Source organism: Cydia amplana, chromosome 1, assembly GCF_948474715.1.
Source record: "Cydia amplana chromosome 1, ilCydAmpl1.1, whole genome shotgun sequence".
Lineage (NCBI taxonomy): Eukaryota > Metazoa > Arthropoda > Insecta > Lepidoptera > Tortricidae > Cydia > Cydia amplana.
Genome location: NC_086069.1, coordinates 24,669,551 through 24,697,076, shown reverse-complemented (window position 1 = coordinate 24,697,076; position 27,526 = coordinate 24,669,551). Strand labels below are relative to the sequence as shown.

Genomic DNA, 27,526 nt, shown 5'->3' with positions numbered 1-27,526 from the left:
ACAAATCTTTCATTAATACCAGGGGGCTCAGCACGGTTCCATTTTTATCGACTATCACTATGCCCGTCACTTTCGCACTTACATACTTGTTAGAACGTGACAGGCATGGTGATAAACGATAAAAATGCGACCGTGCTACTAGGGCAGAATTCATTATACATATTCATTGGGTATCTATAACATTGGTAGGTGAAATAGTTTTGATTAAATTAAATAGATACATACATTACATACATACTTAGTAAGCAGTGTTGGGCATTCAAGAATAAAATCATTATTTAAATAAGAATTCCTAATAATAAAATCATGTTGATTTTATTCCCGTCAAAATTATTCAAATAATTTTGATCGGAAATAATTCGTATGTGAAAAAATTGAATAAGAATCATCTCATTCTTAATCAAATAAATATAATCATGATTTTATATTCTAAATAATATTCCTGGATTAAACATGTAGTATGGGTGCCGTATAGGCGTTACGTATAGATAGAAGTAAATTAGACAAGAAACTATTATGTTTCTTGACTAATTTATACCTGATTTTATGCAATAAAATCTTACAAATTTAATTTACTGCCGCATAGTCTTGGTATTGGACGATACCCGTATTTATTTTAATGTGATAACTAAATCATCAGGTACAATTCAGCTGCTCTGAACGGATGGTGGATAGCGAAACTCTTCAATGGCTCACTGTGCCTAAATTAATGTAAAAAATAAAAAACCGGCCAAGTGCGAGTCTGACTCGCGCAGGAAGGGTTCCGCACCATTACGCAAAAACCAGCAAATAAATCACGTTTGTTGTATGGGAGCCCCACTTAGATATTTATTATATGCTGTTTTTAGTATTTGTTGTAATAGCAGCAACAGAAATTAATTATTTGTGAAAATTTCAACTGCCTAGCTATCACGGTTCATGAGATACAGCCTGGTGACAGACAGACGGATAGAGGAGTCTTAGTAATAGGGTCCCGTTTATACCCTTTGGGTACGGAACCCTAAAAAAGATGTTTTTAAAGGTAGGATAAGGAATGGCTTGATATGGTGTATTCCTATTTCTCCCCGCCGGGCACAGATGGGAATAGGCGCTTCAGTTAAATCATTCCCATATGTCCCCGCCTCATGTATCGCGGCGATCACGTTGGGCAGGAACAAATGGGGAAAATACTCATGATTTTTTTCTGTTTTCGAATTATGTTTATAATTCGTTTTTTTTAGCATTAGAAAGAACTTGAAAGAAGGTAAGCGATTTTGACATGTCTTTTAATTGAAAAACACTTTTTAAAAACCATAACTATTACTTATGAAAGCAGAAGACTATAAAAGATCGTATTAGATTCATAATTGTTACATATTTACCGTAACTTATTTTTAAAATGTGCTTTTCAATTAAAAGAGACATCAAGATTGTTTTCTCCAATATGCTCGGAAATGTTCACCTTATTGTAGCAAAAATAGTACGGGAAGTTCTACGTTATTGTCAAACTCTAATTTAAAAAAATCAAACTATCGCTGTCCTGTTCTAGCGGACGGGAATGAAAAAAACACTACAGTAATGACTTATTACTGTAGTGTTTTTTACTTTTTAAAAATAAAAAACGCAAACAGCCAATTATTGTAGCCGCGAGCCGCGTCTACACGACCCGATCAGCTATCATTTCAAACTATAGGATAGAGTGAGATAGTAAGATAAACGACCTTACTTGTCTCGTTCTTACAAGACCGTTGTGCTCGTGTATGATCGTGCAAATACTGCTTAATAAAATCAAAGATTATTTTTATATTTTTTTAAGGATCTCATCCGTGTACATAAACAGAGACAGAGAGAATCATACTACCTTTGTCTTACACTACTATCTGTCTTAGTACTAGCACCCAAAAGAAAAGGATGGGTATAGTTTTCCTGGTTCTTACTGACTGACAAATTGGTTTGACCAACTATATTGCACAATTATATTGAATGGTACTGAATGGCAGAATAAGTTTGTGCCCTTAACTTAAAAAAAAAATATTTTAGAGGGAAATTGTTTTTGACATTTTTGATGTGAAGGTTCGATTTGAGTGATGCTTGCTGCTTAAATAATTATTATTTTACCTTATTTCCTCGCATGTTTGGAGAAAAGCACTATATATGCCTCGGCAGGAATAGCAATTCGTGGATTCGTCTTCTTCGAACGAATCGAAACTCATCCACGAATTGCCCTTTCCCGGCCTCTGCAATAATGTACTATTACCTTATTTCTAATGCTAAAAAAAAACGAACTATAGTATGTGGTTTCAGTATCCGAGTTACTACCAAGACTTATGGTGTTTTTAAAAGCTCTTCTGATATTTAAAATTTGCATTTATTATTTAGACGGAAATTAACAGGTATATTTGACACAACGCTTGCCGCACGTGTTTAGCAAATGCTGACAAAGAATTCACCACGCCACGACTTAATCCTATTGTTATTGCCAATGAGTAATGAATGACGGTCTCAAGTGCAAACACGCCTGCAACTTTCTGCAAATCTATTTAATTATAGTGATAAGCGTAGGACTCTTTTCTTACCTGCAGTAATTTACTATCTCATTCACTTTCCGTAGGTGTGAAAGAGATAGCATACGTAAGACCTCAAGGCTGGTAGGAATAATAAACAAAATACATACTTAATACGCAAAGAAATATACATTGAACCATCATAATTATAATTTCGCAGTTTACTTTCTATGTAGCTTCATTATAAAATTATCATCACCGTTTCGAAGGCTTCAAAAAATTCAAATCAATCCGACCATTGAAAAGAGGGGTGAAATTCATTTTACTATCTATATACATTGTACTACATATAATATGACGTATAATATGACCAAATAAATGCCATTTAACCTTGTTACCACTAACTCATGTATCTACAATTACATCAATTAGTCATGACACGGCAGAGTACTGATAACAATACTGTAGTGTAGTACAATAATAAGGCTTTATTGTTGTCACTATGACTCTCACCGCATTCTGCTTAATCCTAAATATCCTAATACAATAGAAAATACCACGACCTTTAAACATTCGGTGCACTTGCGTTGTAGCGCGTGCCAGCGGAGCGCAGCGTTTCGATTTAAATACGCATGTTGCTTCGCCCGTGTAGGTATATTTATTATCTTCATGTTATTAGGTACTAGGAAGTGCAAATAATTGACTTCATACATGAAAGATATTTTGCAGATTTTGTTCAATAGTCACCTTCAACAACACGAGAGTAATCTAGAGCAGAGTTGGGCAAAAAATAACTTGAATAAGAATAAGAATAAAAACAGAAATTTCATTCTTATTCCAATCGATTTGAATAAGAATAATTCTTGCACTCGTTATTTTAGAATAAATAGAAAGTGAATAAATCATGACACTTTTATTTTAAATGAAAAAGACAAAACGGAATATTTATTCCAGATGTAGGATTATACTAAATAACGTTTTATTCAATTAGAATGTTATTCTGAATTAATTTAACTTTTGTAGTTACATACTACTACTTTTAATTTTGTAAGTTTCTAAAATAAATAAAACAAATAAAATAGATAAAATAAATGAAATAAATAAAAAAAAAAACAAATAAATTATATTATTGACATCTATTTTATTAGTATTGCATTTTAGTTTTTATATAATATTATAAGTATTAGTTTAATTTTTAAGTAGGTTTATTTTAATTTTAGTTTAGGTTTTAAATTTTTAATTTATAGATTTCATAGTTGTAATGTTTTTTTATTATTACCTTTTAAGTTAAATAAATGAACTTTATCCTAATAAAATAAATAAGATAAATAAAATAAACAAAATAAATAAAATAAATAAAATAAATAAAATAAACAAAATAAATAAAATAAACAAAATAAATAAAATAAACAAAATAAATAAAATAAACAAAATAAATAAAATAAACAAAATAAACAAAATAAACAAAATAAACAAAATAAACAAAATAAATAGAATAAATAGAATAAATAAAATAAATAAAATAAATAAAATAAATAAAATAAATAAAATAAATAAAATAAATAAAATAAATAAAATAAATAAAATAAATAAAATAAATAAAATAAATAAAATAAATAAAATAAATAAAATAAATAAAATAAATAAAATAAATAAAATAAATAAAATAAATAAAATAAATAAAATAAATAAAATAAATAAAATAAATAAAATAAATAAAATAAATAAAATAAATAAAATAAATAAAATAAATAAAATAAATAAAATAAATAAAATAAATAAAATAAATAAAATAAATAAAATAAATAAAATAAATAAAATAAATAAAATAAATAAAATAAATAAAATAAATAAAATAAATAAAATAAATAAAATAAATAAAATAAATAAAATAAATAAAATAAATAAAATAAATAAAATAAATAAAATAAATAAAATAAATAAAATAAATAAAATAAATAAAATAAATAAAATAAATAAAGTAAATAAAGTAAATAAAGTAAATAAAGTAAATAAAGTAAATAAAGTAAATAAAGTAAATAAAGTAAATAAAGTAAATAAAGTAAATAAAGTAAATAAAGTAAATAAAGTAAATAAAGTAAATCAAATACATAAAATAAAAAATAAAAAAAATAAACAAAATAAATAAAATAATCAAAAAAATCAAAATAAATTATATAAATAAAATTAACAAAATTAATGACAAATAAAATAAATGAAATAAGTAAAATAAACAAAATAAAAATATAGACAAAATAAGTAAAATAAACAAAAACATTAAAATAAACAAAAACATTAAAATATGCAAAATTAAAAAAAAAATACAAAAATAACAAAATAAACTATTAGTTCTATTAATAAATTAACTTTTTCTTTTAGTAGGTATTTGACTGACGGCACATCACTAAATACGAATGTAGCAAACCAATAAGCAACCGATAATAAAGGTTACCATAACTGAATAAAAACCGGTTAAAAACCCCTAACAAAAACCCTAACGCGATGGGGTTTTGAGATTAACTCGGTTAAAGGTTAAGGTTACCGTTTCAATAAGCTTACCGTTACAATCAGGTAACAGTATGATAGGGTTACCGAATGATACGGTAACCGAATTGATTGGGTTACCGAATGGATAGGATTAAGCGTAAAGAGGGGTTTTCCGGTCCTTGGTTAGAAGTTTGACTCTACATGAGATCTGATAACTTTTTGACAGTGCGAGCCAGGTGTCGTCTTCGCAACATTTTACATGAATATATTTGGGAGCACTTGTTATGAAATTTATTACGAGAGTCACAAATCACTCCATTACTACTACAGCCTACAGCACTACGTATGTAGCAGTGTGCCTCTATACCAAGTTTACACCTACTGAATGCATGAGTAGACGCTAATTCCTACCAATTATACCATCACAGAACCAGAAATAGTTCACAAACGCGCCGAAGTATCCATGGACCAAAACGCATGGCCGATTTAATTTAAACCACGGACTAAAGGACATCCATCAGCGGCCGTCATGTCGAATCGGCGTCGATCTCTGTCGCACGAGCGCAAGGGGTATCCAACTATCCATTCTGAACCCGTTTCGACATCACTCGTCTATCTCGTTCTACAAATATATGAGCGGCTCAAAAATAGGCGGTGGAAAAACACCAAGTTCCAGGCATTGGAGCTAACATTTTGCTATAAGATGCACAAAGAGTCAACGATAAGCAGATAAGTAAGTAGGTATACGTCTAAATTAATACGAAGGAAATCAACGTAATAAAAGTACCTAAACTATTCTAAGACAGGTATGGCGTCCCACCTTGACAAATAAGCAAGTGATTTCTAAAAGCAATTAACTCACAATAAAGGACGATAAATAAATAATCCTTGGGCCTCCGTGCGTTGTATATCACTGTATCCTACGAAAACCATGCCAAGAGATATATTATATACTCGTAGTCCATTTAAATTTACAGCTTATTGCTTTGAGCTAGAGCTGCAAACTGCTAATTTTCACTGATGGTTATGCTATTTTAGGTCAGAATCGCAATCTTCAAACCAGTTAGTTCATTTTAATACAAACCTAATTGTCGTGGAAATAGGGTAGCAAAATGTTAAACAACGTAATGGCAGTTGAGATGTTTTGATGAAACATTACAATATTCGCGAGTTGATTTGTATGTCGGCTTACGTTGTCAGCGTCACGAATTACCGAGAAACGCGTAAGGGTTATATTATGGGACTTAAATACTCGTAAGTTGAGTAACAGCTAAGACAGCCTATAAAGTTTGTAAGGTTTAAGTTGATATTAATTGCTTGTGACTAATGAAGTTTGTTAGCTAGCCAAAGTTGTATACTTATGCAATCAAATAGAATAATTTTTATAACACTCACCTTAACTTCTGACTTATAGCGTAAGTAGCGTTCCTATCGCTTTTAACTTACCAACACACTTGGTAAACGGTTGACATAAGGATATACAATTCTACAGGGTGATTCATGAGACGTGAGCAGGACTAAGCCTACACAATCAGTAAGTGTAAAAGAATCGTTCACCACAATATGTAAGTAAAACCATCACGCTTTATTTCTGTTGTTATACTTTTTGGCAAGGACAAATTTCATTATCTGCAATTATGGATACCCTACAACATTTAATTAATAAAGATAAAACCTTTTTAACCGTTATGACAGCACTTTGAGTATGAAGAAAATAAAATGTCACACTTGGGTGAGATACGATTTTTCAAAAGTAACCAGACTCCGATGACATTCAATTTGGCACTTGTTATGGATAAAACAAAGAGGGTGACCATAAATGTCGTAACAATATTAAAACTTTTTTTTAAACAGTATAAAATAAATTAAAGTTAATCTCACAATAACTGGTACGAAACAGTTGTTTATAACTTACTGTACGCGTAGGCTTGATCCTGCTCACGTCCCCTGAATCAGCCTGTATATAACTACTAAGTACTTATCGAAAACCAAATTTATTGACGTCACGTAACGTAATGAAAAATTACACAGTCCAATCGCGTAGCTATTACGACTGGGCTGGCTAGGCCCAGTCTATCGGCTCCATCGGAATTCAGACAATAACCCAGCTGGATAAAGTTATGCAATGTTGTTATTAAGGTCAGGTGGGGCAAGTGCACTCGGGGGAAAAGTGCGACAAGTCTAGAAATGGTAATAGATGGATTAAAGGCACTTCCAACACCATGCGTGTCATCTTCAGCACTATGTGTGCCTAGTGCTTCAAGCACTAATAAATCAGATGGAATGGAAGTGCTTTTCAGACAGAGCTCTAAGGCTGTAACGGCTAGACTTTAATATTTTGGAAAAACCGGACAGCGTGATTTAGTACTTTAAGACACACGGTACAACGACATCTAGCGGAAAATCAAATACTAAAATATCTAATAATGCTGTTCAAAGTAAAAACAATGTTCATAGGCCATCTTAACAATAACCGGTAACTACATATATTGCGCGACTTCATATATATCATTGTTCGAAAGCTGGAATATCGTGCGTGATATTGTCGCACCGGCCAATAAATACTCTATGAACTTTTCAAAGCACTGAATGCCAATCCTAATACGGAAAGCGAATAAATCTCAGGAGCGATACAGATCGAATTGCAACCAATTGGCAAGTTTTTCAAGCCATTCGCAAAAGGCAAGAGCGCCCGCGGCAAAAACGGGTAACGGAACATTGCACAGTTAGGAACCACCACTATCTATTAACTTTTCATTCAAATGGCATATCAGTATCCGCCAGGTATCCGATCCGCTCATTTGACTTTTTAATTTAAACAGCAGTTTAATTGATACTTAAACAAAATTAAAGTGAGCAATTTTTTTGAGACAAGCGTTTGCACTTGGGTACTTACGTATTTATGAGCTGCAATCACAACTTGCATTATGTATTATTTTTATTTATTAGGTACCTTTATAGAAACACGTTCGGGATTCTTAACTAGCTCAAAAAAACTTCATGTGAGTTTAGGTACTATAGTTTAATATCTTGTTATAAAACAGTTATGGAAAATCTAGGTGGCCTTCAGATTCTTTGACGCAACAATGCTGCACCGAAATCGCTACACAATTTACTATGTCTGGATATAATAGGTATATGTAAGTGAACACAGCCAAGAATCCGTTTGCACTGACTTGTATAGTAGGCATAGGCATCAGAATTTCTGTTCTTCGACGATAACTTTTTCGACCTAAAATAAATATATGAACTTTAGTAAGGATCTTGGAAATCTGTTCAGGACTATCCCACCCAAATTGTACGATTCTCAATTATTCAACATCACATCACATCACATAACATCACATCACAAAAGTTATCAACAAAAAACAGAAAATTCTCATGTCCAACCACAAGTATGGCGTCATTCTACAGTGCACCGATGACATTACCTATTAATTTTCCAAACCAAAATCTAGACACGCGGTAGCGTGTCCAGCCAAGTTCAAAGAAAAAGGAACTGGCGACGCAGCAAGCGTGTGTAATATTACACGAACCATTTCGAGCTACTTTTGACCCCTTCGCAACTTGAAACCTACTTAACCTACACACATGAAATTTGGCACATGTATTCAGGTCCCTTAGCTTGTCCAAAATACACAATTTCATAAACATAGCTCAAACAGTTATTTGATATATTAACGTTTAAAAACCGGCATTTTTGTGACTGACTGACATATAGATCTAAAACCTAACCCACTTCCAGATGACCTAGAAACTTGAAATTTGGCATCAAGGTAGACTATTAGGTGTATATAGAGGGAAAAATGTGAAAACTGGAAATTATTGATATTTTGATGGAAAAAAATTAATTAATACTTATAGACCAAAAATCTAATCCACTTCTAGATCACTTTATTTGGCATCAAGGTAGACTATTAGGTGCATATAGAGGGAAAAATCTGAAAACTGGAAATTATTGATATTTCGATGGAAAAAAAATTAATACTTATAGACCAAAAACCTAACCCACTTCTAGATGACTTAGAAACTTGATATTTGGCATCAAGGTAGACTATTAGGTGCATATAGAGGGAAAAATCTGAAAACTGGAAATTATTGATATGTATTTCGATGGAATAAAATAATTAATACTTATAGACCAAAAACCTAACCCACTTCTAGATGACTTAGAAACTTGATATTTGGCATCAAGGTAGACTATTAGGTGCATATACAGTGTGTGGCCTATAACGCGGGTGAAAAATTAAAACGTAGATTCTACTCCTCAAACAATAAAACTTTTGTTCAACAACTTTTTGAAATTATGTAGTCTTAAAAATGGCCCTTTTTCAAACAAACTAAATAATATTTTCAATGTACTTTAAATTCCGTCTAATTGACATTGCCCGTCAGTCTTGTCACCGTACAGGCATAATCAATTTCGTAATACATTGCGTGTTCGATTAAATTTTAAAGTGTTTTAAAATACAAACCACAAGTTATTTTTAAAAGTCGCTGAACAAACATTGTATAGTTTGAGGAGTAGAATCTACGTTTTAATTTTTCACCCGCGTTATAGGCCACACACTGTAGAGGGAAAAGTCTGAAAACTGGAAATTATTGATATTTCGATGGAAAAAAAATAATTAATACTTATAGACCAAAAACCTAACCCACTTCTAGATCACTTAGAAACTTGATATTTGGCATGAAGGTAGACTATAAGGCGTATACAAAAGAAAAAATGTGAAAACTGAAACTTTTTGACAATTAACCGCGCGTTAGCAAGGGTCTCCTTTTCAGCTTAGGCAAACTGCTTTCATGATGAATACTATAGTAATTTCTGTACAAAAAGTAATGAATTCCCAACAAAAACATAAATGTGAAATGAGAGCCAAGTTCAATATTGAGAATATGTGTCGTTGTTGACTCGCCGACAAAAGAATTGAGATCTATATGGGTTCCAAGTTCTGTGCTGTGTAGAAAATTCTGAAATTATAAAGGATTTGTCTTGGCTAGTTTTTACGTATAGGCATATAGGTAATATATATTTTTCTGTTAGTTTTTCAAAAACTTGGTGTGTTGTTAAAAACTAGCCAAGACAAATCCTTTATAATTTCAGGATTTTCTACACAGCACAGAACTTGGAACCCATATAGATCTCAATTCTTTTGTCGGCGAGTCAACAACGACACATATTCTCAATATTGAACTTGGCTCTCATTTCACATTTATGTTTTTGTTGGGATACATTTATCTTGATTTCATAAAATAGGTGACATCATTGAGGAACTTCGATCTCTGAATCTAATAAAGTATGATCAAATAAGACATGTTAATCAGCTTTACAACCGTATTGTTTCCTTCATTGGTCACTTAGCCTCATTCACAAAAGTTTATCTGTGGAAAATATCTTTGTAAAATATTCTCAATTGTACTATACAAGGTGTACCGCCTTTGAGGTGAGAAATGTGGCTTTCCCATTACGTATGTTACTCGTATTGTCTGAAATATCATGCGGCAGGCATGCACAAAAGGCTGTAAAACTGTAAATAGATGACTTGAGGATGGTGCTAAATCAAAAGTCATGTTGGGTGACTGGATGTTAAAAAAATAGACAATAATAATCTGTAATGTTGTAAATATCAAAAAGCATGCTATGGAGCTAAAATGGAGTTCTCTTAAAGATATCATAATATATATGATATATATGAGTCATAATTATGCGTAAAGTATTAAATCTAAATGCGTATATTTCACCCATAATAGCAAATTTAGGTACGATCATTTACAAAAGATGGCAAAGTGACGAGTTCTCTCTCTCTCTCTGTATACTCCCTATCGGTATTTATTTGGTGGTGACAATCGTAATTGCTTATAAGATTGTCAGGGAATCCCATTAGAAAGACGCGTAACATCATTAACGCGCTAATGAGCTTATCAGGTTTCTTAAGTCTGAGAAACTTTCAGCGGTCGACAATGAACCGATTTTACACCTTGTTTTAAAGAGTTTAAGTTTCTTTTTTTATTGGCAGTAATGATACGTTATAGTACTATATAAGGTGATCGTGGGACTGGAGGAAAGTATTAGCATCGTTGCGAAAGTGAAGTAATTGCCGATGGGCCGGGTTCCCATTGCTCACCAAAAGCAGGCGAGATAAAGGCTCAAGAAATCCACTATAATTTGTGACCTCATTGTTAGTTCTCTTTTCTAGAGTATGTATATTTGTTACGGATGTAACAAATATATGTACATACTTGTAATGGAGAACGCTAACTACTGTATCTAACGACGATAGTCAGAACATTGTCATCCAAATAGCTTTTCTCTATTAGGTACCTATTACCTACTTAGTTTTTTTTTTGTGTCCAAATTAGAACAACTTTTGCTAACTCTTTATGGTTTATCCGTCAGTGTTCCATTTGATTTGAACATCTTGTATAACTTCGCCAGAGTTTAATAATTAGCCTAGCCGTGCTGAGCGATTGGAACTACACCTACTAGCTTTTTGCTAACGTACGTCGCGGTGCATTCTCATCTATTATACACAGGATTATGCACCTGCTGTTGGTAAACAAAAACTATATCAATTAACGCTTTACGCGTTATAAAATAGAAACTGATTTAGCATGGTGGCACCTTTTGTGACGGCAAAGATAATGTGGTGAGAGAGTAATCTAACTGTCATGTTTTTGCTTCGTTTTAAAGCTGGAATTAGTCACGTCTAGTAGACGATAGTGCATTGTAATTAGCTAGGTACCTGTTGTTAGCGAACTTTCCTTCGTTATCTATGCACGTTATGTTTTTATTAGCATTATTTTATGAGGATTGAGTAATTAATTGCACTACTTTTACATACTGTCGTGGAGAGACATGGTTATAAATATTTTCTGACTATTAAGCATGTAAAACATCATACAAAAAGAGTAGGTTACACTCACAGTCATAAACAGAGCCCTGAACTCGTTAAGTACGCTATTTTTTACGCAGTCGTGTACCTAAAAGGGGTTAATAAAATCAATACACACGATAACAACAACCAAGAGTTAAAAAGTCGATAGGAAGAACTTGTGACTTGTGCAGATTATTTTGAACATTCCGTCAGAATAGCTACTTTTGACTAGTTACAGTGTAACAATGCTTCGGAGCCGGTTTGTACGTGGATTCACCTGCGGTGCGCCGACCGGTTTGCAGTCAAAACCACAACGCAGGGGTCAACTGGCATTATTGTTAGTTCAGCTGACATTCTCGTTTTAATATGCTATTCTTTAACACTAAAATCGCCGTTTATCTAGATTTTATTTGGTTGAAGTATTAAGGTTCAGGATTAGTCAGTATGTCTGTCAAAATATTGCACCGTTTCGCTATATAAATTGTTCAAGCGATCGGCAGATTCGTCAACTATATATATATATACCTGTGTTGGCGATACTCGATCGTATTATCAGCTTTATTTGTATAAATACGTAAGTAATCGGACAACGTTACGTTAAATTCTATCCTATATCACAACTATCACAAGCAACTTTGTTACTAACAAGATAGAGTTCAATTTCAAATCCAGGTGATCGAATATACTTACATACGCTACGGGCATTATGTCAGGTGACTGGATGCCGTTTATTTCTTATTGGTGGGAGACTAACCGGTGCGGTGTCGATTGCGGCCGAACACAATGAAAATGGAAAAACAGTATTGTAACGGAAGTAACAGAACCGATTGTCGTATCCACTGTTCAAGAGCACGATCTTGAACAACATTGGCATCTTGGCCTACAGAAAAAAGTCAAGAAACGAAATAATATTTGCTACCTAGATGAGAAAAAAAACTAAAACTTTAATAAGTCGCAAGAAGTTGGTGTTATTTGATAGGAAGAAAAGCATAACGCGGTAGATTTTCGCAACAAACGGGTGTGAGAGACAGTGATATGCGCCTGACAGGTGCGACTACGTGAGATTCGAGTAATAGGTAAATAGATAGGTCACAAAAGTTACCAAGTTCACAAAAGGTTCATTTGTAAAGGATACAGTTAAAGTACTGGTTTGTATTACTTACTACCTATAACTGGCGACCAACAGTGAATGCTCTCTTACCCTAATTAGGTGTTGCTACACTTTCCGATTCGATCTTGTCGATTATGTCTTGATTCTGCAGTGCATTATTGAGGTGAGAACTGGAACTGGATCCGTTTAAGTCTAAGGGCTGAGTGGACGCTCGAAGCGGAGCGTTCGGCTGGGCGTGCAGCGTGGCGTCGAGCTCCCAAGGGATTTGAGCAGCGTGCACTAAGGCCGCTACTATACGTTTGCATTTGTTTAACATGCACGCCGCATGCCTCGCCCCGCTGCACGCCCAACTCGAGCGTCCACTCAGGCCTTACACTAACGTCATGACACACTGATTTTAAAAAGTTATAAAAGGTTTTTAAACTTCACTTCACGAGGTCAAAAGGTGTGATATCCAATTATCCAGGTTGAACCAAAATAAGCTTATACCTGTGGGAATACCACCAAATAAATGAACCTCGACGCTATAAAAATAGTTGTGACTTATGGCCTACATAATCAAGTAAACGAAAAACAAAATCAAGAAAACCAGTGGACCGAAAACCGCGACAGATCGATTTAAAGTAGAGCTGACTCATACAATTATTTAATTTATTTATCACTTCAAACGATACTTTCAGACACTTTTTTTATAACCACAGTGGTGACTGGTGACCGATTCGGACCACCTGTTTTTAAGCGGCACCGTCTATAGGTACTAATAATCATTTGCCACTCTAAACTTGTTGTACAGTAATAGGTACTGATCATGTGTAAGATTATGGAAATTTGAAAGTATTTGGAAATTTCACAAAATAGAAAGGTTTCCATTTTCGCATTGGAAAAATTATTCCCCATGAATATTTGAAAAATTTCCGAAAATTTGCATGTCGAAAAATTAGCAATACATATAGGAAACATTCCAACGGCAGCAGCAGATCAGTATCTTAGAGAAGTTGTTAAACTTATTAAAAAGCATATTTACAAACGTAAAATACAGCAAATATATATTTGATGCATCTGGCATACAGTCGTAAACATAACATTGTAAACCACATCATAACGAAACACTCACTTTATAAACTACAATTCTCACATCTTTCTTTTCATTATGTTTTGCAAATTTGAATTTTAGACAGAACCTACAAGATTGTATTTCCTTTGCAGAGCTCAATGAGATTTTGTTTTGAAAGAATTATTCGTTAAAACCGAAAGGGCATGATTTGTATGATATGAGTGCACACATGTGACCTTTTACGTTTGCGTTTGTGATGTGTGCGTCGGGCCCACGTTCGTAGAAACTCCCGCGACGGTTAAACAAACCCGTGGGATGGGAACTATCGCAACAAACGCACTGGATAAGGTACATATATTACTGTTAACCTTTCAATATGTGTGTGGTGATCAAAAATCGTGGGCCGAAACCTCGGTTGTGCTTACAGCAGAAAAAAACGTTCTCGGAAAATATGCAAAAAAGATGACCAAAAATTACACAAAAACAAATAAGAGGTTAATTTATCTAGTATATTCTTTATATACAAGGAAAAAATCCAATAGTATGATCATAAACTTTAAACTACGTAAAATAAACTAACAAACTTATTAATCTAGTAACTAACATACATTCATAATGCCTGATAAGTGATAACTAAGTATAAAACTAATTTAAATTACTAATTACTGAAGTAATTAAATGACCATTTCAAAGCCTTTCAATACCTATACAATTTTTTACCTACTAGCTGTTTTAAAAACGATATAATAAATACCTCTTATACATTAACAGGTACACTAATTTTTTACTGCCCATTTTAATTTCCGTAATATTTTATAGGTACAATTTACAACCACGTTAATTATAATAGTTTCTTATCTAAGTAAATATCCACTAAATTCTATATTAACCTAGCAACTAATTGCACACTCACTCGATACTTTACTCCGTAACCCTATTCCGAAGCCCTAAAAACCTAGAACGTAATCTAGGGCAAACATTAGAACCGTGTTAGAACCGAAACTATTACCTCACACAATGTAGTTTTTGATGTGTCACGTCTGTCATGCTTTTCAGGGTGCAGACAAACATTGAAAGCATGTAGGTCAAACGGACGACAAGCGTGTTGACATCGACCTATAAGTGTATTCAAATTTGAATGTGTTCCCACTTACACAGTTTTAGGTAAGTGGTAACACTTTGTCGTGTCCATAATTCTGTAATTCCGTTATCTTTAGTTTATAGTAGAGCTAAAGGCCAGACCACCTGTGGCCATCACATATAATTACGTCGGAGGGGTGCTGACCTGCAGCGAGTGTGGCCGTACATTTGCTGCAAAGATTGGCTATGTCAGTCAACTGAGAGCGCATCAGCGACGCTCTCAGGGTATTAGATGGCAGTCGCTGTGGCCGAAAACGGCTAGGAGAGATGATCATCATGAGTAGAGTTCACATGCACATTAATAGAAAAGAAATTACATTCAAACATCGATTCAATTCAGGGTGCACACAAAACTTCTAAAGTAGGTCAAACGTTCAACCGATTCGTGTTATGTTAACATCGGAACACAGTAAATGTATTAATATTGCAATAAATATACAATTTTATTACATTGGAATTGGGACAGAGTTGGTGGAGGCAAAGTGGATTAATCTTTGAAGTACTCTGTCAAAACAACCATTCGTAGTTTTGTGTAAATTAATTCGAATGTTATATGATGGATTCTGCCAAGTGTTAGAAATGCTTGAACAATTTTGTGACCTGAATTATATTAAATAGGTATAGAAAATTATATCATACAGGCGCAGATGTTTGGAGATTTATATTTCTTTTCCATATCTCATTTATTTAACACTTTTCCATAAATGTGAAAGTCTCGTCTTCATTATGGAAATCATCAAAATCTTTGTAAAAATGTACAAAATTTGAAATAAATATATTGGTTCCCACCAATAAATGGCTTTCTGTTATTTACATATATAACTATTGTACAATTGATAGCTGTTGGTTCTCCGAATAATAAATAAATAAATTATATTTTTATATAAACTTGTCATGATAAACATTATTTACATAAATGATACTAAAGATAACCGTACAAGGTACCAGTATTTGTCAATAGCCTTTTCGAGTCGTAACGGAGTTAGCGATATCTCCCGAATTAGAATCGTCGTGAGACAAGCGTTCTAAACTACACTTTCGTGTTTCTACCGTAGTCCAGTCAGCAAGGATTTTTTCTGACTGGAGGCTATATTTTACCGGCGTTGGTAAATAGCGCCTATAACATTTTTATGTCGATATCTCGACTGATGTTCTAAACTACGACATCGTGTTTTTAACCTAACGATAATCCAGTCACCAAGGATTGTTCCTGACTGGAGACGTTACCGCCGTTACCGGCGTTGGTCAATAGTGCCTGTTGAGCCAGTTGAGCTGTTGTAACATTTGTAATAGAGCGGCCAATAAATATCGCCGGAATTAGATTTAACAAAACAAACATTCTAAACTGGGGCAACAATATTTCAAACCATGCCAATCAAAGGAAGATTTTATGTCCGATAAGTATTTGCCAAACTTTACTGTGTCAACTTTTTGGTACTTTACCCATAATATTTGACTGTACTATTATTTTACTTATCCAGACCCCTGAAGAAAAGCTATGGCAACTTTATCCAAGACATATAGGTAATGGGAAATTTTCAAAGTTTCATAAGTTTCAATATCTACTATAAACACACGCTTAATCCATTGTCCTCGATGACTAGACTACACCACCACGTGAAAAAAACATTATCTCGCTTATCACCTGACAATAGAAATCAAATGTTATCTTTACGTACATCTTGATATTTGTGATACAAACCGAACGAACCAAGTTAAATGTTTTTAGTCTTCGCATACATTGCTTTTATGTTCGTGATTGGCAATAATGTAATAAAGATAATGTTGATATTGATTAAATAATAAAGTTTAATCTAAAGACAATATGGAATAATAGAAATCTCTCAAAAATATTTAAATGTGTTTAATTAATAAATCGATAATCCTGAATCCAAATCGTTTTGCATAAAAAGTTTTAAGTTGTATCCCAATTGAACACAGGGAAGTTGGTAGCAATTTATTTGAGGTATGAATGAATGACACAAATTTAATATCTTTCCTTTCTTTAGAATTTGAACCCAAGTCCACCTTCATAAAAGGGTCGCGAGTGTATATAACCTAAGCTAAAAGCACGGTTATAGCACGGTTGCGTAGGAGGCGATGGGATGTCATTGTCATCGCCTGGCGACTACAGGTGATCGTTTTATACGTATGATTTACATCTATCAGGTGGCCAGATCGCAGCGCTTAATATCGTATTTAATGTAGAATACCATCAACCGCAAAAGTGCATGGCGACTTTATCAATGAATTAATTCATAATTTCTCCATGCAATTTTGCAGTTCACTGTAAGTACCTAAAACGTCTATCAAAGCGTATAAATTTTTGCGTTTTGTTCATGGTTTGGCAGGGGCGATAAAGAAATTTATTTTTTTGGGATTCTAAAAAAGTCAAACCATTCAAAACTTTGCTTCAATCAAACACAAGGCTTTTACTATTTAGGCCAACGCCGTACACTGTGTCTGCAGCGTCACAATTTACGGGGATGTTAAAGCATTGATGTCTTCCCATAAAATGCGACACTACGATACGCCTTTAGGACAAAAATGATTCTGTCAGCGTCGGTCACAGTATAGCTCTGAGGGTTTTTTGCGAGCTTTCAGGTGAGTAAAGCTCTCTGTAAGCTATGCGAGTATAGAGAATGCGCTAGCGCGGGGTCAACGCATCACCGCGTCAAACAAACCCGCCGAGAATAAACCGTGAGGTGACTGCGGCGCTCCGTCTAGCTGGACCATGCCTGGACAATGCGGACTTTACCAATTTGAATTAGAACACTCCTGTGACAGTCTACATTTTAAGAGACCCAGACCCCAGAGACCCAGAAGCAGTTATTTTGGTTTTGAATTTAGAACCCTTAGTGCATCTGTCCGGATGCATCTGCCGCATGCATCCGGATAGGTGGGCTAGTATAGCTACCAAGTGGATGCCGCAAAATAAGCGCGGACGTGGCAGGCCCAGACGGAGATGGCGGGACGACTTAGGGCCCATTTCTCGAACGATATTAGTCTAATATTATTAGTGTGTTGTCATGGCAACCCATACGATTTGACAGTTCGTGGACTAATAATATTAGTCTAATACCGTTTGAGAAATGGGCCCCTGGACGCCTTCATCAGTAACAGGCCAGAAAAAGCACAACAACGGGAGTTGTGGAGATCAAGGGGAGATGCCTTTGCCCAGGGGACACTATAACGGGCTAGAAAAAAAAGTTACTCAAAAGTTCAGAATAGATTGTGGAATTTGTGCAAACATTTGTGAACGGGGTTCTAGCTAGTTCTAGTATTTCTCCCTGTTCTCGTTACCTAACCAATTACTAAATATTAAGGATAATAACAACCATAACGTGAATCTATCTTATTTATGGAAAGCTGTACTGGCCTATGAAAATAATTTATTTCTTTAGTCTCTAATAATTAGCATAAAATAATAAAACACTATTTAATCATGGCAATAAAAGTCATGTTAATTTAAATTTACTGGCTTTAAAACAGTTTCTATTAACAGCTTATATACAAGAATTGCTGGTTTAATGGCATAGGACTACTTCGTCCGGTCGGCGGTACTAAAATACGGAAATAGCTTTAGATTCCAGACCTAGAATCCGGTTCGATTGGGTTTCGCAAGTCTAAATCCTTGCATACATTTATATTTAGAATTTTAAAACAAGGATGGTATTCCGATATTATAGTAATAAAACTAGCCACTGTGTCTGGCACTTGAATTAATTTAAGCCCTAACTCATGCAAAAAAAACCATCAACACGATACTAATCAAGTATCAGTTGCGGTTTCGGAATAAAAATCACGTTTCGGCCGAAGGGTCGGTTTCGGCAAAAAACTGCTGAACATTGCGGCCGCGCCGAAAAAAAATCAGTAGTGTCCGGCCGAAGATTCGGTGTCGGCAGATTTCAGCATAAAATTCATGTTCCCGCCGGAGGTTTGGTTTCGGCCGAACGGAACCTTCGGTTTTGATCGGACAATACTAATCACGCAATACACGCCCGTTCCTCAAATCGAACACTATCGCATGTTCGCGTGTACCATGGTGAAAGTGCACCGTAACTCACCACCATAACGGAAGCAAGACTTATCCGTCAATGATACCCTCATACTTACGCCCTTCTCGTATTGAAGCTTGCAATTTGATTCGCAACAAACTCGTTATTGGATTCGTTAATTGATTTTGAGTTCAGTGCCCTTAGGGTTCCGACAGTAATTGGAAGATAACCGTCAGTATTTATTTCCGGAAGTATAGGTAACGTAACCAACAGGGATATTCACTGACAAGTCATTCAGCTTATTTTTTCGAAATGTCAAAACAATAGCCACTACTACAATAAGCTAACTTTGCCTGGCATTTGCAATGACAAGTTCGGTATCATACATCGAATAGTAGGGGACAATATTGAATGACAGGAAGGGGGTTCCTATACGGATACCCATTATCGATGATTTTCACATGTACTCCAAAATTTGCTTGTAAAAATATAGATTTTCAGGACTAAGAATTAAACAAAATAGCAATTTAAATCACTCATAAAATATACCACGGTTACTCTGTCATATCAGTCATATCACGATCCTGCTGACCTTACAGCTACCTACTAAAACATTAGTCTCGCGTAGACGCAACTAAGTATCTAATGACTGAAGTAATGAGACAATGGAACAAATCAGTACAATCGTCACGTTACTTATGTTGTTTTTGAAATGATATTCATTGATCTTCTGTTTCACAATATTTCAATTCCTTGAAAAGTGCTAAGTGATTTGTTTAAGTCAATATTGAAGATGTTTTAGCTTTGCACCTTATTACCATTATCTTTAGGCTTAAAATGCATATTTTTGGCGTCAATTGTACACAAATGACACCTAGTTTATGTTAAAAGGCTGCTGTATTCGCAAATTTAAACAGAACGGTGTGAATTTTCGCAAATTTTTATTGCAGAACAAATATGTATTTCCAGTCGACTATCTCGCTTGTATCATTGGCATAAGTTATCATCTTGTAACATGTTTTGGTACCTCGAAAATAGAATGTATTGAAATTGAAGAGGTGTGAAGAGGTGTCCAAATGAACAACGGTTACAGCAGCGGTCACTAACATTGTTATGGAGGTTATACTTATAAAACAAATGCAAGAAGTTTAAATTGTATTGCTCTTGTACAAGTTTGACATAACGCGGACTTAACGCAGAAAAGAAGATGCTTTGTATGTTCTCAGTTATTTTAAATTTTACTTTTTCTTGAATGAAGATTTGAAGTACTATTTCTTGGAGAGAAAGAGAGAGATCAGCGACAGCGATGATCTAACACATTCCTTGCCAAGTACCCGCTAGGTGTGTTCATTTTGTACTTATTGGAAATGGTTTGCCTCGCTCCTCGCTCGTTGTAGAATAAAATATTTGAAATTGTAAGATTCTGTATCTAACTTATAGTCGCATCAGATATATTAGACCGGCCGAGGTGCTCAAAAATATCTAGACATGCACTCTAGCGCCTTAACAATAGAGGCGTGTTCAGATACCTATTGGTGAGCTCCTTGGCCGCTCCGATCTATCTGATCGCGACTGTACAACACTACTCAAGACAGATTGTACAAAGTCAAATACCTCCAGCCACCACATTAATCGTGATGTGGTAAATGAGGGTCCACAGCGTTGCACGTTTTAATTGCCGTACACTCTGTTGCACAAGAAACTGGCATGCATTATGCACTTTCTATTTTGGTGTATTATTTTCTTTGACCAGTAATTAGATCCACGTTACATGGGTTTATATAAGTGTTATTAACTTATTAGAGTAACCGCGAATTATCGGGCTAGCCGCGAGTTAAGTTGTCTTCGTCTATAGATTAGCGTGATCAATTTTGCTATACATCTACCATGGGGTTTTTTATCCCCCTGTTCATTGCAGTAGCGTAACAAAAATCAAAATATGTCAAGAGCGCAATGATGCACTAACAATCAGATTGATGTTTAATTAAATTCGAATTGAATTGGTTGTTATTAAAGTGTCATTCAATAAAACTTGCTAACTATGTAAACAAACCGCCATACTAAAATTGACACTGAATATCAATTTACTAGTAACTTTTGTTTACATAGTTAGCAAGTTCTATTGAATGACACTTTAATTACATGCACTGATAATTAATGGCCTTAGATTAGAGCATAAAATCGAGAACACTACAGGGTGCCATTTTTGAGGTGTCAGATTATTTTAAATGATATTGGACAACAGTTAAAATTTGAGAAGACACATTTCTGTTTCCGTGTGGATGTACGGTAGGTACCTAAATAATTATCCTGTATGGATTGGTGTAACAAACTACATTATGTTAGTGTCATGAATTTAAATTTTTAGTGTTAAATCTTCCTTGAACGTCTATAGTCTGCGTCGAGAACGATTTTTCTACTAAACACAGGACACCCGAGGTTTTATCCCACGATATTTGAACACCACGTCCACGACACACATTATAATGAAACGTTAATGTATATGTATAGCCTAACAGGCAGCCTCCCTATAAGATATGTCAAAAAACATGACCGAATGGAAAGCAATTGCTGATCACGATCCACACATGTGGCAGCGACTAGGAATCAGAGCTGCCGTAGATTGTATTTTAGATGTTTGATATTTTTGTATTAACATACCTATGTGTTGTCACAGTTATTACGCATGGTTTACTTTACAATACTCGAAATCCAATTGAAAAACATCCGTAATGATGTTTACCTATTTACAGGTGCGTTTTTGTATCTTCAAAACAATATACAGCTGACGACATTCCAGGTGTACCTACGTGTTCCTTCCAACTTGTAAGTAAGTAATTAAAGAGTCGATTATAATTATATGCACCTGACTTACGTCAGATAGTTTTAAGACAAACAATTAAAGTAAACAATTGTAAACTTTATCACAATGAAATAAGATCCGCGAATCATCGTTAAAACAAAGTATTAAAGTAAAGTTTCAAGATAAAAATCTAAAAACTAGATTGTGCTGTGCATTAAATCTATTTAAAGCGTGGTATGCAAATTATTTTTTTACCCTAGTTCGGTAGCTATGTTACCTAGGTTATTAAATTTAAAATTATTATTTAATACGTAAAACTCAAAATTAGTTTGAAAATGTACAACCAGTTTTTAAGGCATTTCATAACAAAATACATACAACAAACTTAATTACTCGCGTTAAATCTTGGAAATCCCGAATGTGAGAGATTTGTATGAGATAAACCTTACGTATCGCAGCACGTCTGAAAAGAAAGTTACCAACAATAGTGACTATTGTTAGGAAAACGCTAAAAACCAGTCCGCTAGACAAGTGCAGGCCTAGCTAGACGTAGGCGTCTGCGTGTTTACCTTCCAATGGCATCCGATAAAACCAACAAAATACTGAACCTTAACTGTTTGACCAGTTGCCGCACTTGCTACCAAAAGGAGACCGGCAAACTCGACCATCTTTTAAAGTAACCGGCGTTCATACAAACCAAAAACACCCTAAAACGTATGCGCTATCAGTTAATTCAAAAACCTTTGAAAATTCGCCCGAAATTTAAATTATGACACCACACAAGAGAACATGAAAGAACCGATACGCGCGCGGACTATAGCCACTTCACTAACATATGACACATTTTCATTGAGAAAATGCGGTATGCAGTTAACCTATTTGGGGAAGGGATCCATTGATTTTTCTTAGAAACGTCACAAGCGCGGCGGGCGGCGGCGCGCGCCGGCGGCTGGTCGGCGACTGGCGAGGCGAGAGGAAATGGCATGCCAGTCGCCATGCGGTGCGACTTGTCTGCCAGTTGACCTTCCGCATCGATTCGTGCTTGAGATAGCACAGCTGATTTGAGGATGCTAGGGACTGGAGAGGATTGATTAGCGCTGAGGACGGTTTTCCGCAACGGAACTCGAAAGCGGTCAATCATGCCCGACTGCCGCAGGATGGCTGTCTGATTACTTTTCTTCAAAGATGGGTACCTACCTATGTAACAATACTTTTATTAGTCAGGTTTTAAAATAAGTATTTTCATGTTATAAGAAAGTGAGTCGTCCTCGCAAATCCATACTAATATTATAAATGCGAAAGTGTGTCTGTCTGTCTGTCTGTTACCTCTTCACGCTTAAACCGCTGAACCGATTTAGTTGAAATTTGGTATAGAGATAGTTTGAGTCCCGGGAAAGGACATAGGGTAGTTTTTATCCCAGAAATCACCCTAGAAGGGGGGTGGAAATTTGTATAAGAAATCAATAAAAAGCAGATTCGATAAAAATAAGCTGCCCAAATTACTAACTCCACGCAGACGAAGTCGCGGGCAAAAGCTAGTACTGAATAGTCTTACAACTTTTAATATTAGTTTTGGGTTCGTTAGAATCGTCCAAATAGTATTCGCTGTTTAAATACAGGCAGCAATCATTACTGGTATCAGTATTTAAATGTTTTCTATACAATAATATTATAATATTATCCGAGTATTCCGATTATTTCCTGCATTTGGTAGGTCCCTATTCCCTATTTATTTTTCCTCATAAATAAGTTGAAAACGCGTTATAATATGATGTGACGTGAATTACTGTTTACCTCTTATTGAAAGTAGTGATGTAAGTAATTCATAAACATACTGCCACGATTCAACTCCAGCAGCTGAACGCCTGTTGGATATGCATTAGCAATATTCTTCAAAGCATATTGCTATTAAAAAAGCAGCAGGCAATTTAAATTACAAACTAACATTAAATTAAATTATCCCATGTTGTATTGTTTCTAGAAATTTACCTAGTCTTACATAAACTTTTAAGTTCAGGACAGCTCGGAACATTTAAACTAAACTTAACAGTTAATCTATTTTAATTACGACACAATCGAGCCAAGTCAGTGCAAGGTTATAGTTTTATAGCGTATTGTTAGACACTCTGCCTTCACTTGAGCCTTACTAAACAAGATTCAAGCTGCAGACTGGCAGAAGTATATAGCCTCCATCGTATAAAAAAGGAACCTCGACACGAAAAGAAAAATGACTCTTTGAATTTTAAAAAATCACTAACAACATTTTAAAAGCGCCATCTAGTGAATTAATACCTATGCAAGAACCATCGTAAGTATATCGCATTCCCTATTGTTTAACGAAAACTGCACTCAAAACGGTTTTCGTTTTGGAGTATTCGGAGCTATGATTCCACACCTGAAGGTTTTTAAAACACTCGTTAAACTACCCCTTTTATACGCCGGAGGTTAAAAAGTTAAACAGAAAAGTATATCGCGATTTATTTGACTTAAAATACAACTTAAGCGCCTACGGAGTAGTTCTTTCTCCAAAGCACAGCGCAAGAGAAATAAAACCGCAGGCGCTTTGGAATGTTCCCACAAAATGTGTAGTAATATTTACAAAATCGAGCATATAAACGTACTACTTACACTAAGCAGAAAGCGGAATTAGCTCATGGATATTCTTAGTATGTATATTCTAAGCATAGTAATAGCTAATTACCACGGGAATAATTGACATAAAGGAACATTCCACCAATTTGTTTCCAGCGTGTTCTATTTGAACAATCGGGAATTTAGTGAATTTTGTGGGTAACATTTTCGTTGTCTGTGATTAAACTGCTCACAATAAAATATCGACATACGCGAAAAACTTCCCTTATAGATAGATGATTAGGACAGACCCGTGACATGCCCCTATTAACCTTTTGAACGATACGCCTACCGTGCGCGGCGCGTCATCGTGAACCTTATCGGAATGCACGAAGATTGATGTTGGGCTGTAACCGTGCGCGTCAATTGACGTCTTTGGCGGACAAAGGAATATTTTAGACAGTACTCACTGAGCAGTGGGAAGCGGCTGGCCGGGTGTTTCCCCAGCGGCGTGCTGGCGCTGAGGTCGCTCTGCGAGCTGTGGAGGCTGCTCTTGCCGCTGCCGGCGGCCGAGCCGAGCTCCATGCGCATACGCATGTGGCGGCTGTGAAAAATAAGTGGTCTAGTGAGCTATCTTATGATGTAACATAGGCAGGATCATTACAGTACCGACTAGGCTAGGAGGTCATAATTTATTGACTTTTCTATCTTTACTTGTAAGAGCTATGAGAGGGTAAACTTGTACGAGGAAATAGTTATGTATTGCAAATTGAAATACAATATTAAAATTTTCAATATCTGAATTATGAGTGTTTGGTTTGAACGCAAGCATTTATTGCCAACAGTTGTGACAGATTGTTCTAAATGTCTGGGTGGCAAACTGCAATAAATAGGCAATATAATTTACTGTAGAGGAAAATCGACACATAAGGTGCGATCTTGTGGAACAAGGTTTCGATCGAGGCAACCTTACCATGATCTTGAACGCTATGTTGCATGTTGTGATAGTATCACTTCTTTCTGTCTACAACTTTAAAAGTAAACATGTCCTGGTCGACTTATAGTATTTATAATTTGATCTACTTTCAAGGAACAGTTATGTAATCGTTAAAAAATTACAAAAATGCATGTAAAGTTTGTTGCATAATCTAACCAAAATGCTACAAATCTGCCTGATGGGCATAGCACGCCAGCAATAATTCAAATAATAAGTAATTTAAAAAATATATATTTACGAATTACCTATTCTAGTTATTGTGGTCGTAAGTTATTTTATTTAATGAACACTTCAAGGCTAATCAATATAACTACACACTGTTTTATGGTATAGAACCTACTCAAACTTAATTTTTTAATAGGAAAACTTATTTCAAATGAACAAAGTTGAAATTTCAATAACCGTTGAAAAACCATTGAATTGATACCCGTCAACAGCAAGTTTGTTTTGACGACTAAAACATTTGAGTTTGATTGCAACACAATACTTGAAACACTATAAAAACAAACGCATTTATTTGCACCTCTTCTAAACCTAATTTAAGTCGTATAGTGTGACACATTACGTTTTTGAATCGAATGAACTATGTTTAGTTTCGTATTTAACGTGATGTTAAATATGAAAAACATGATCACATAGCAAGGTAAGGCAGATATATCAGGTTTACGTACCTAGTTAATGCTTATGTGAGCATTAGCGTAAAGATTAGTTTACAAAGCTTATTACGGAATTAAATTATTGTGTCATATTATGTTTCATTGAGTTGTAAACGAATCCTTCTAACATATATTATTATACTTTAGAATGAATTATTTATATAGAGAAACATAGAAATAAGTACATAATATTTAACTATTAAGGGGCCCACTGATTACCAGTCTGCCGGACGATATCGGCCTGTCAGTTAGAACCATAGAAATAAAATGTAATAGAACAACTGTCAATCTTCAAAAGTGCGACCAAAAATGAAATGCAAGTGTGTGCGTAAATTGTCTATGTGAGATCAAAAATAGTGATGTCATGTTACAACATATTAATAATCTGTCGGTGTTTGATTGCTTTATCGACTACTTTTTCAAATGTGTTATTTTAAACGTTAAGATTCTACGACATTATGACGTATAAAGAACACTTGCACTGCGTGTGCTATCAAAATCGTTGCAGACTTATCTTAATGTAACTCTTACTATATTGGAAAGTGAAGTTTAAATTTACCGCTAAACATGAGCACCATCAAAAAGGTATAACAATCGTTATTATTTGAAGTCGGTTATAAAAGCTAATATCTTAATGATGTCTTGTGAAGAAATAATTACATACTTAGTTATTAATATACCGACAAGTTATCGATACTGTCATATGAACATTTTGTCAAGCCCTAACGTAAAGTAACAGGTTATGTTTTTACACAAAATATTTTAAATTATAGACTAATATGATAAAATATTAGCACACAAAGGAAGAAAAACTTATAATGAACTGTATAAACCGGCTTCTTACACTTTTTACGCTGTTAATTTGACAAAATATCGTTAAGAAAATTTCGCTCGGAATATCATAAATCCTCTGAAATGAGTATTTGCTTGGATTATTTGGCCCTGTGACACTGAAATCCGGCACACTACAAGACACCATCTTCACTGAATTACTTTATTTAATACTTTTCGTTCTAATCCGTGTATATTTTTCAATTTAAAAATTACCGTGATACGCTCTTGGCCGTCTGCGGCCGTCATCAAACTCAAAAGTGGTCACGTTTTCTCATTGGTAGTCTGACTCTTTCGCACTCATGGGTTGTGCATATACGTGATGGCTTCCCTTTCGCACACTTCAGCTGTCTGTCAAGCGCGAGCGCGAAAATGACAAGTCTGTGGTTAGAACAAAAAGTTGACAGTTCCGAACAACTGACAGGCCGATATCGTCCGGCGGACTGGTAATCAGTGGGCCCCTTTAGCAGCGCAGTCAGATGGATACAAATATGTAAATATTAAAGAATATTAAATAATA

At 34.8% G+C, this 27,526-nt stretch overlaps 1 protein-coding gene across 1 annotated transcript in view; it reads right to left on the bottom strand.

The window, feature by feature from the left end:
• The window catches only part of LOC134651252 (microtubule-associated protein futsch), a 182,712-nt gene that overhangs the window by 107,478 nt on the left and 47,708 nt on the right, over nucleotides 1–27,526 (bottom strand). The window contains exon 3 of the mRNA XM_063506324.1: nucleotides 24,993–25,126. Coding sequence (XP_063362394.1) covers nucleotides 24,993–25,126 — 134 coding nt within the window. The remainder of the gene's footprint in view (nucleotides 1–24,992; nucleotides 25,127–27,526) is intronic.